The sequence below is a fragment of the Gracilinanus agilis genome, chromosome 3 (genome assembly GCF_016433145.1).
Source record: "Gracilinanus agilis isolate LMUSP501 chromosome 3, AgileGrace, whole genome shotgun sequence".
In the NCBI taxonomy this organism is placed as follows: domain Eukaryota; kingdom Metazoa; phylum Chordata; class Mammalia; order Didelphimorphia; family Didelphidae; genus Gracilinanus; species Gracilinanus agilis.
In genome coordinates, this window is record NC_058132.1 from 245,275,668 (window position 1) to 245,286,670 (window position 11,003).

Consider the following 11,003-nt stretch of genomic DNA (forward strand, 5'->3'; position numbering starts at 1 on the left):
CACACAGCTGGGAAGTGGCTGAGGCCGGGTTTGAATCTAGGACCTCCTGTCTCTAGGCCTGACTCTCACTCCACTGAGCTACCCAGCTGCCCCACAAATATAGTTTTAAGTAATAAAATTAAATGGCAGTAGACTGTCTGTAAAAGGACCTGTTATATGGCTGACAGTAGTACAAGAATTTTGGAAAGCAAAATGGAAATACAGAATAAGAGTTATAAAATTTCATATCTTTTAACTCAAGTGAGACCACTGCTAGGAATATAATGCTATATAACATTGAAAGGTCAGTCAGTCAATAAGCATTTATTAAGTTGTCTACAATGTGTTAGGCAGTGCACTAAACACTGGGGATCCAAAGAAAGCCAAAATGAAATTCCTGCCCTCAAGGAGTTCACAATCCAATAGAATAAAATATGCAAATGAATGTGTACAAAATAGCTATATATTTGATAAGGGGAAACAATTGCCAAAGGGAAGGCACTGGAATTATAAGGATTGGGAAAAGCTTTTTGGGGAAAGTAGAATTTTAGCAGGGATCTGAAGAAGCCAAGAGACAGCAATCCAGACTTGGGGGAAGAATTCACCAGAGAAAATGCCCAGCACCAAGGTATGAAATGTCTTGTTTATGGAACAGCCAAGACATCAGTGTTACTAGATAGAAAAATTATGAGGTAGGGAGGAAAATGTAAGAAGACTGTAAAGATAGGAGAGGGTTAGGCTAAGAAGGGCTTTGAATGCCAAACACAGGATTTTGTATTAGATCCTGTAGGTCAGGGGTCGGCAACATAATGCTCTTTCTACAGGAGCCATAAAGTCAATTTTTTTTCAGGCACTGTTACAGGAGCGCACACTGTACGGCTCTCACGAAATTACATTTTTAAAAATGTGGTGTTTATTGCTCTCATGGCCAAAAAGGTTGCCGACCCCTGCTGTAGGTGAAGGGAGCTACCAATATTTATTACCAGCTGGAGTAGGGAAAGACCCACTAGGAGACTACTTCAACAGACCAGGAGTAAGATGAAAAGGGCCTGAAACAGGGTGTTGGTTGTCTCAGAGGGAAGAGGGTGTATTTGAGAGATGTGGCAAAGATAAAATCAACAGACCTTGCAACAACAGATTAGATATGAGGCAATGAGGGGTAGTGAAGAGCCAGGGATAACACCCAAGTTGTGAGTCTGAGTGGACTGGGTGGATGGTGGTATCCTGTAATAGAAAAGTCTGAAGTACAGAATATTTGTGAGGAAAGATAATGAGTTCCCTTTGGGACACGCTGAGGTGAAGATGTCTACATCTAGGTCAAGATGCCTAATAATCAGCTGGAGATGTGAGACTGGAAGTTAGCAGTGAAGTTAGAGCTAGCAAAGTAGATGTGAGAATCATCAGCATAGAGATGATAATTGAATCCACAGGAGCTGATGAGGTCACTAAGTGAAGTAGTAGATGGAAGAAAGAAATTGGGCCAGGAGAGAGAACCCCTGGGACACCTTTCGTTGGTAGGTATTACCTGTATGAAGAACCCACAAAGGACACTGAGAAGTAGTCAGATGGGAAAGAAGAAAATCAAGATAGAATTGTGTCACAGAAACCTAGAAAGAACAGAGTATCAAGGAGAAAAGGGTAATAAATGGGGTCAAGGCAGGTCAAAAAGATGCTATCTGAAGAAAGGCCATTGGATTTGACCACTAAGAGAACAATGATAATTTTGGAGAAAGAACTTTGACTTAATAATGAAGGGGGGAAGGGACTTAGTTGAACAAAAATATTCATAATAGAAAAAAATTATAATTGGAATGCCCAATGACTGAGGAATGGCTAAAGAACCTGTGATATAGTGGGAAGTGACAAATATGAATAATAGAACAAGTTTGTAAAGAAAATGAAACTGACTATATCCAAGTAAAATACAGCATAATAATCTTCCCCTTTCCCTCAAACCCCCCAAAACCTGAAGAAATTAGAAGGGAGTAGGGAAACATATAATAATTATGTAATTATAATAATATATAATTGATAATATAATATTCTTATTTTGTTAAAATTAGTATATGCTTAAAACAAACTGTATTTGAAATTTTATGTAAAATGGTTTTTAGTTCTGTAGAATTTGAATGATTTTGCTTTAGATGATTAAGTTTAGACAAAATTTTTTTAAAGAGAAAGATTAAGACTCAAACTAGTCTAAGAAGAAAAAGGCTCAATTATAAAATCACTTATCCTCAAGAATCTACTTGCCAAAATGGCTAAAAAGTGATCCTGGGACTTAATGATAGCCTAAACACTGGCATGCAACTCCTTCCAGAGTAGTTTTCAAGCCTGGCAATGTTTGATAGGACTTGCATGCTAACTATGAAAAAACAAACTGGGAAGAAGATGAACTTTGGAATAAGAGGGGCATCAGCTCTGGAGGCTGGCCAAGAACTAGTGGCAATAGTGGAACAACATCAAAAGGGCTGCCCCTCAAGGCCAATGAGTCAATAAATATAAGACAGAAAAAAAAGTAAAGAAAGAAAAAGAACTCTGACAGGGCTGGAGAAAGGCTTTAAAAGCCAAACCTCTTCCTCTTTGGCATCCATTTTAATAAATACACCTCCAATGAAAGCACCTGAAAGGCATCTACAATCTGAACCTGACTTACTCTCTTTTAAAGGGAATGAATTATTTCTGTAATAAAGAACATATATCTAGGATTTATCAGAGCAATTTATTTACATAATTTCAGACACTGTCCATGGATGAAATACTCAAATTCACAAAATTCACTACATGTGGCAGAATCAGAAGAAAGTAATAAACTGCCAAGAAAATGCAGTAAACAAAATGAGATAGGAAGGAGATAACCTAGAGGTACAACCTAAAAAAGGAAACTAGAGAGCATCAAATTGGGCCTGGAGTCAGAAAGATCTGGCTTCAAATACAGCCTTAATCTAGCTTTGTGATCACTTAGCCCTGTTGTCTCAGTTTCCTTATCTATAAAATGGGGATAATAATAGCACCCCTCTCCCAGAGTTGTTATAAGGATCAAATGAGATAATTGTAAAACATTTAGCACAGTGCTCGGCATACAGCACTATATAAATGTTAGATATTATTACTATTATGAACATTCAAGAGAGATGGGAGGTAGCTTAGCTAAAGGCAAGAGATTGCCCCACTTCCTTGGTCAAATAGAGGAAAGTACAAGCTTTAAAATGTTAAATAAATAAACAAATGAATGAACACATAAGTAGATAAATGAATAAATAAATAAATGGATAGACAGAGAAATATGTAGATAAATCTAACAACCTAACTTTACTAAGTTAAAAGTAAAGAAATAGGCTGGAAAATGAGCATACCACCACCAACACAAAAGAAAAAAAATTTTTTGACCATAAAAACCTATTATGGTGACAAGGAAGATCAAGACACAAATTCAGAAGACAATGTCAAACCTCCTATAGCAGTGATGGGCAAAATTTTTAAAGAGGGGGCCCAAGGAAAGGAAATGCTCATCTGTCAGTCTGTTTCTAAGGCAACTGTTTCGAAATTTCATTGTATTGTATTCGTCAGATTAGGAATAATGTTGTGATGCTAGATAGAACATTTCAGGGAGCTGCAGTTTGCCCATCACTGATCTATAAGAAAAATCTTAAAAAGAAAATATGAATTGAACACAAGCTCAATAGGAGCTAAAAAATGCTTTTTAAAATCAATAGAAGGGGCAGCTGGGTAGCTCAGTGGAGTGAGAGTCAGGCCTAGAGACAGGAGGTCCTAGGTTCAAACCTGGCCTCAGCCACTTCCCAGCTGTGTGACCCTGGGCAAGTCACTTGACCCCCATTGCCCACCCTTACCAATCTTCCACCTATGACACAATACACCGAAGTACAAGGGTTTAAAAAAAAAAATCAATAGAAGCAGGGGCAGCTGGGTAGCTCAGTGGATTGAGAGCCAGGCCTAGACACGGGAGGTCCTAGGTTCAAATCCGGCCTCAGACACTTCCCAGCTGTGTGACCCTGGGCAAGTCACTTGACCCCCATTGCCTACCCTTACCACTCTTCCACCTATAAGTCAATACACAGAAGTTAAGGATTTAAAATTTAAAAAAAAATTTAAAAAAAATCAATAGAAGCACAAAAAAATACTGAAGAAAATAACAACTTAAAAAAACAGAATTGACCAAATGGTAAGAGCTACAAAAACATCACTAATGGAAGTAAGTCACGGAAATGGAAAAAGCAATTTAAAAAGCTCACTTAAGAAAATTCCCTAAAAATGAAAACTGGGCAAATAGAAGACAATGACTCCATGAGACATCAAGAAACAATATAAATAAGTCATGTGACAATTAAATATTCCGAGAGCCCAGTTTCCAGGTAAGAAATCAATTTATTGATCAATAAAAACTGGCAATAACCAATATATGAATGGCCTATGATCTTCTCAATAATCAAAGACCTCTAAGTCCTGTCATCTGCTTGCATAAATACAAATTTGAAAACTTACCCTTTGGTACTCCCCTAGACATCCAAGACATCACTATTTGGTAAATAGCCATCATCAAAACTCTCAATCTCTTCCCATCACCTCCTCAAGGAGTTTATATTCTATCAAGGGAAACAACTTACGTGTATGTATATCTATGTGATACAAATAGGAGAAAGGGAAGTGCTAGCAGCTGAGGGGATCAAGAAAGGCTTCATGTAGAAGGTAGTGTTTAAGCTGAGATTTGAAGTAAACTAAATATTCTAAATGGGACTGGTAAAAAGGACATGTATGCCAGGCATACATGGAAGGCACCTTGTGCAAAGGTACATAAAGAGTTGTATGTAAGAAACCAATAGAAGGCTAGTTTGGTTATGCAGAGAGTATATGACGGGGAATACTACATAGACCTAGAAATGTAGGTTGGAGCCAGATTATGGGTCAATCTAACCCTGTCACTTTACAGATGAAAAAACTAAAAATACTAAAAAGTTATGACTTAAAAAGGTTGCAAAGTAATTAAGTAGCAGAATCAAGATTAGAACCCATCACATTAAAAGGACTCTCCAATTACCCAAATACAATCCAGACTGCTCTCTCTTTCTCTTCAGTTTTGGGTCCAATTCACTACCTACCTATACAATAGTACCTGTCTAAAATGAAATTTGGGGGCTAACTCAATGGGCTGTTATTCAATTTCACTTCATAATCTGGGCAATAAGTATCCTTCATCCACTTGATTTATCCTGGGTGGTCATTAGGTCACAACTCCCAATAAGAAGGACTTGTTGCAATTAGCATGTTTTCCCCAGAGAGAAAGATCTCAGAATCTATGGCATTGATGGTGAATCTTTTAGAGACCTCATGCCATGCCATACCCCATTCCATCCCCACCAAGTGCCAGACATGCCCTGCACCCCCTTGCCTTACACAGGGATGGGGAGTATGTGCTCCCATTAGGCTACTGGGCAGAGGAGTGGGTGAAGTAAAAAAATGTCATCAGGCATAGTGAATGGGGAAGGGAGCAGCTCTGCCTGAGTCCCTTTGCCTTTCTAGTAACACACCATGGGAAGAGTTGGAGGGAAGCTGGCACATGTGCCCACAGAGCACTCTGCATGCCATCTTTGGTACATGTGCTATAGATTCTCCATCACTCAGGAAATTTCATATCTATTTGAATTCTTTCCCCAGGAAGATAATGAACACATTTGTAAAATATATTATGCATTCCTTCCTCATAATCTTCTTGTTTCAGTTGAACATAAACAAGTTTAAAGAAGTACTGCTATACCAATAATCAGGAAATCACCGAACAAAGTTATCTCTGAAGTTGAAACTTTTTGGAAATCTTGTTTCCTTTAAACATATGAATGGAAAAGACTAGTGTGGAATAAAGGCTTTAAAACAACCAACTCCACTGACTTTTTTGTGGGGTAATCAAGCAACTGAGGGAAAGGTTGTGCTTACTACTTTTCATTTATATGTGCTTACTACTTTTCATTTATATATGCCTATGAAGATATGGATTTGCTATTTTAAAAAAAAGGCAAGGGGTGGGAATACAGATATGTTAATATCTCTTTTTAAAATCCTGGATCCAGAATATTAACTAGTAGTCCAAACTGATTTTATCTCTCAGATACTATCTCCAATGCCTAGAATGCACTCCTCCTTCACTTTTGCATTTTAAGTTTTCTAGCTTCCTTCAAATCTCAGCTCAAATGTCATCTTCTACTTGAGGACTTTCCTGATTCCCCTCTGCTAATGCCATTTTGCTTGTATTAATGTGTTTATTTTGTATATTATGTGAATATGTATGTGGGTACATATTGTCTTCCAGATGACAGAATGTAAGGTTGTTGAAGGGAGGGGCAGTTTCACTTTTGTCATTATATCCCAATGGCTAATTCATATTTCGGCACATAATAGACATCTAATAAATATTTGAGTATAAACTGAAGTAACAAATTAAAATGCAGCAGGCTAGTTGCCAGAAAAAAGTTAGTATAGGTATCCCTCCCACAATTCAGAAAATCTTCCTAAACTTTTTTGATCCTCCCTTCATACCAGAAAAGAAGTCTGAATTTTTTCCTTTTCTTTTCTGAGGTATTTAAAGTTATCTTATGAGAATTTATGGGTTATTAAATTTTTTAAGATATCTCTACATTTCTAGCCTTTGTGTGTTGTCTGCTGACTTTTATGTTCCTTTTGCAACTTTAACTTTTTACTTATTTTAATTTTTAAAAAGACATTGTATATTTATGGTTTTAAAAGATAACATGCTGATATTATACAATATTATATATATTTTATTAATTTAATGTTTCTAAACTTTTTATGTGTCATCTGCTGGCCTTCACGTGTTATTATGTGGCTTCTGAAAAACTCCTCTCAAAATCCCACTTAATTTCTTATGCTGGGCTGAGATACATCAAAACCTCAATGATGAAAAAGTCTCAAAGTGGAAAGGATACCTGTGAAATGTTGAACATAGTTCAAATTTTTTTACTCTCCAGTCTAGAAAAATAAGAGATTATTAAGGAATAGTGGAAACATTTGGGAATGTAGCCTTAAGCTTTAGAGGATGACATCATGAAGAGTTTAATCATACCTTCCATAAAATAGATTTTTCTGCTGCTATCAACAGTACTATTTGGGACTTTGGTCTTTAACAATAAACAGCAACCCTAAGTTGGTGGCCAATTTTTATTATTTTTGCTATTATTCTTACTGGAGAATTTAATCTTTTAAATACTTCCAACTATAGTATGAGGAACAATCTAAATAGGAAATGAAACCATAGGTTAAAAGGAACCAATTTCTAGAAATTATGAAAATTAGGGTGAGAAAACTCCCAAACCAATGGATATGGTTTCAAAATCAGATCTTGGGACACACACTATGCTGAGCCATTTTGTTTGTTTGTTTGTTTTGATGGTGAAGACTAATCAAAACATTCCTAAATTGCTTGAGCACCAAACAGATAACTTGCCTATCATCTTATACAGCTGATATATGTCAAAAGCAGTCTTTGAACTGAGATTTTTGTACCTACTAGAAGAGACTGCCACTCTATGCTGATTGGTAAACGATATATAAACAATAACGGGAGTTATTAGTAGCAATCTCTCTTGACTCTTGGAATATAACAAGTGAACTCCAAAAAAATCTTAGAACTACCAGAAAGAAAAATTATAATTTGATGTTGTTTGTGTAAAGAAATATTGATGTATGCCTTGCTTCACTGAAAAATTACGTAACTATTTTTGCTTCCTATAAATACAAAAAGAAAAATCCCTATTATTGCACAACAAAAAAACTTAAGGCCAAAGTGAAAATAACATCCCTCAGATGTGGCAAAATTAGAACATGGAGTTGTGAAGTGATCCAACCATTCTGGATGGCAATTTGGAACTATGCCCAAAGAATGCTAAAAGATTGCCTGCCCTTTGATCCAGCCATACCACTGCTGGGTTTATTCCCCAAAGAGATCATAAAGAAAAAGACTTGTACAAAAATATTTATAGCCATGCTCTTTGAGGTGGCAAAAAACTGGAAAATAAGGGTATGCCCTTCAATTAGGGAATAGCTGAACAAATTGTGTTATCTGCTGATGATGGAATATTACTGTGCTCAAAGGAATAATGAACTGGAGGAAATCCATGTAAACTGGAATGGCCTCCAGGAATTGATGCAGAGTGAAAGGAGCAGAACCAGGAGAACATAATACACAGAGATGGATATACTGTGGTAAAATTGAATGTAATGAACTTCTCCACCAGCAACAATGCAATGATCCTGGACAACTATGAGGGACCTATGAGAAAGAAAGCTATCCACATTCAGAGGAAGAACTACAGGAGTAGAAACACAGAAGAAAAACAACTGCCTGATTGCATGGGAGGATGGGGATATAATTAGGGATATTGACTCAAAATGAGCACCCTAACACAAATATCAATAATATGGAAATAGGTCTTGATCAATGACACACATAAAACCCAGTTGAATTGTGCGTTGGCTATGAGAGGGGATGGGAGGAGGGGAGGAATGAATCCTGTAACGATGGAAAAATATTCTAAATTAATTAATTAAATAAAAAGTAGTATTAAATTAAAAAAAGAAAATAACACCCCTCATATGCATAAAATGGATTGAAAAACACTTTGGAGAATATTATGATATTTGCATTAGGGCTTTGAACTTAACCTTCTGATTTTAAAAAGAATACCCATTTGAAGACTTATATGAACTGATACAAAGCAAAGTGAGCAAAACCAGGCAAACATTGCACATGATCAAGTATGAAACTTAGCTACTCTGTGATCAATACAACGAACCATGACAATGATTCCAAAGGACTCATAATGAAAAATGTTAACCACATTCAGAGAGAACAGATCAAGTCTGAGAGGTTTTGAAGCATATTTTTGTTCATTTTATTTTTGCTTTTTTTCTACAACATGCCTTATGTGGAAATGTTTTCTATGACTTCCCATATATATGTGGATATCATATTCCTTACCCTCCCAATAGGTAGATGAGGGGCTAGAAGAATTAGGAATTCAAAAAAGAATTTTTTTAAATTTTTAATGAATACTGTACTCACTTAAGAAGTTAGAAGACTTTTTTTTTTTGCAAGCATACTTGTTGACAACTTGAAGTTCCTCTTAACTCAAAGTGCTTACTCAAGTCAATTCCACAAACATTTATATGGCTTCAACTAAATGAAAATCATTGTATGTGGTGCTAGGGATAAAAGACTTAAAAATACGCTCTGGAACTCCAATTTCTCTGTTCCCTATTTCATTTTTTGGCATTTGATATTTTCATTTCGTTTAAATTCCATTTCTTTGGACTGTAAACTGCCATTCTGGCCTCTTATTATTGGAATCTACACAGGGCTATTTAATAATTTAAGAACCAAAAGGCATCCAACACGAAAGAGTGCAAGGATAAGATATGTTTGGAGACGATTTGGAGTCTGAGAATCCAAGTTTAAATCCTGCCGGGCTCTGCTATCCTGGACAAATCGTCCAACCTCTTGGGGCATCAGTTTCTCATCTGAGCGAGTAGGGCTGAATGACCTCTGAAGTCCCCTCGAGGCCCTGATGGCCTCGAAGGCCTCTTCCAGCCCTAAACTCCAGGACTCCATGCTTCTGTTCCTTTACTGATTCTAGTAAACGCCACGAACCCTCACCCTCTCAGCCCACTATCTACAAATAATAGGACATTTTCAAGTCTAGTATCCCAAGGGAGGGCACCGCGAGTAGCCGAGGGCAGGCGACCATTCCAAAAAGGGGTCAGAGGACAGGAAGCATTGTGACGTCAGCGCTGGGGGAAGCACCACCAGCGAAGCACGGGATGGAAGGGGACACCTGGGGTGTTCACCCATCGCAGCCCAACCCGCCCGTAACATCGAACATGACCAGAGTAGAGGAATCCACACATACACTTTCTATAACCCACACTGTCCCTCAGAAATTCCTAAACCTCTTGGCCCCGGGAAGAGGCCGGCTGGCCTGCTTACGCCTCCCTCCCCTTTCCTCCATTCACCTCCCGGGCCCCGCGAGGTTGCCGGAACCTGCCCCGCCCCCTCCCGTGGCCCCGAGACTAGAATGCGCTGTACCTGCGACCTGGGAGGCGAACGCTTCGGCCACCAGAGACATGCTGGCGGTGGGGTCCGCGCAGGCCTCGCCTCGCCGCCCCTCTTTCTCCTCCGCCGCCGCCGCCGCCGCCGCCGCTGCTTCTGGGCCGCGGCCTGCGTCTGCTCGCGGGACTGGGACGGCGGAGTCCGGGCGGAGCGAAATACGGAGCTTCCTGGCCGTTCTCTTCCCCCTCCCTCCGCTCCAGACCGGCCCGGGAAGTCGCACAAGGTTACAGCCGGAGCCCCGACAGGAACTTCCTGCGCAGCTGACAACCACGCCGGGCAGCTGGGGGACGACTTCCCGCCCCGCCGCGCCTGCCCCTCCCCCTCCCGGGCCGCCGCCGCCGCCTGCCTGCGGAGCCAATGACTTTCACTCCTCAGTTTCCCCGTCTGTAAAAGGAGAGGATTGGCCCATGTGACCTCCGGGGATCTATTGTGCTGTGAAATAGGAATTTCTGTATTTGGTTCACTCGGCTCTGATCTCCCTTAACATGCACTTTTAGACTTGAGCTCCTTAAGGCTGGTGGTCTTCCCATCGCAGAGCACAGTGCCTGATACATAGTAGGCGCTTAATAAATTATGGTTGACTTAACCAACTTCACTCATTCAGAGGTACTGACAACCTAGCCTTGTGGATCACAATTAGAACATCTCTCCCTACTACAACCAGCCCTGGGGCAGGTCCTCATCACCTCTTGCCAATACTGTTGCAATAATAGGGGTGGCACCATGGACAGAGCGATGAACCAGGATCAGTCATCTCTCTTCTGTCAGCCTCACCTTCCTCATCTGTACAAGAAAGAACAAAGTAGCCCCAACATGGAGGGATGTTGTGAGATCCAAATGAAATATTTGTAAATAGTTCACTTCTCCTCTATCTGCCTCACTTTCTTCA

The 11,003-nt window shown here is 39.3% G+C and overlaps 1 protein-coding gene across 1 annotated transcript in view; it reads right to left on the reverse strand.

Annotated features, from left to right (window-relative positions):
- The window catches only part of MTX2 (metaxin 2), a 104,958-nt gene extending 94,645 nt beyond the window's left edge, over nt 1-10,313 (reverse strand). The window contains exon 1 of the mRNA XM_044669762.1: nt 10,091-10,313. Within this exon, the coding sequence (XP_044525697.1) occupies nt 10,091-10,130 (40 nt within the window). The 5' untranslated portion in view covers nt 10,131-10,313. The remainder of the gene's footprint in view (nt 1-10,090) is intronic.
- Between the last annotated feature and the right edge of the window lie 690 nt (nt 10,314-11,003).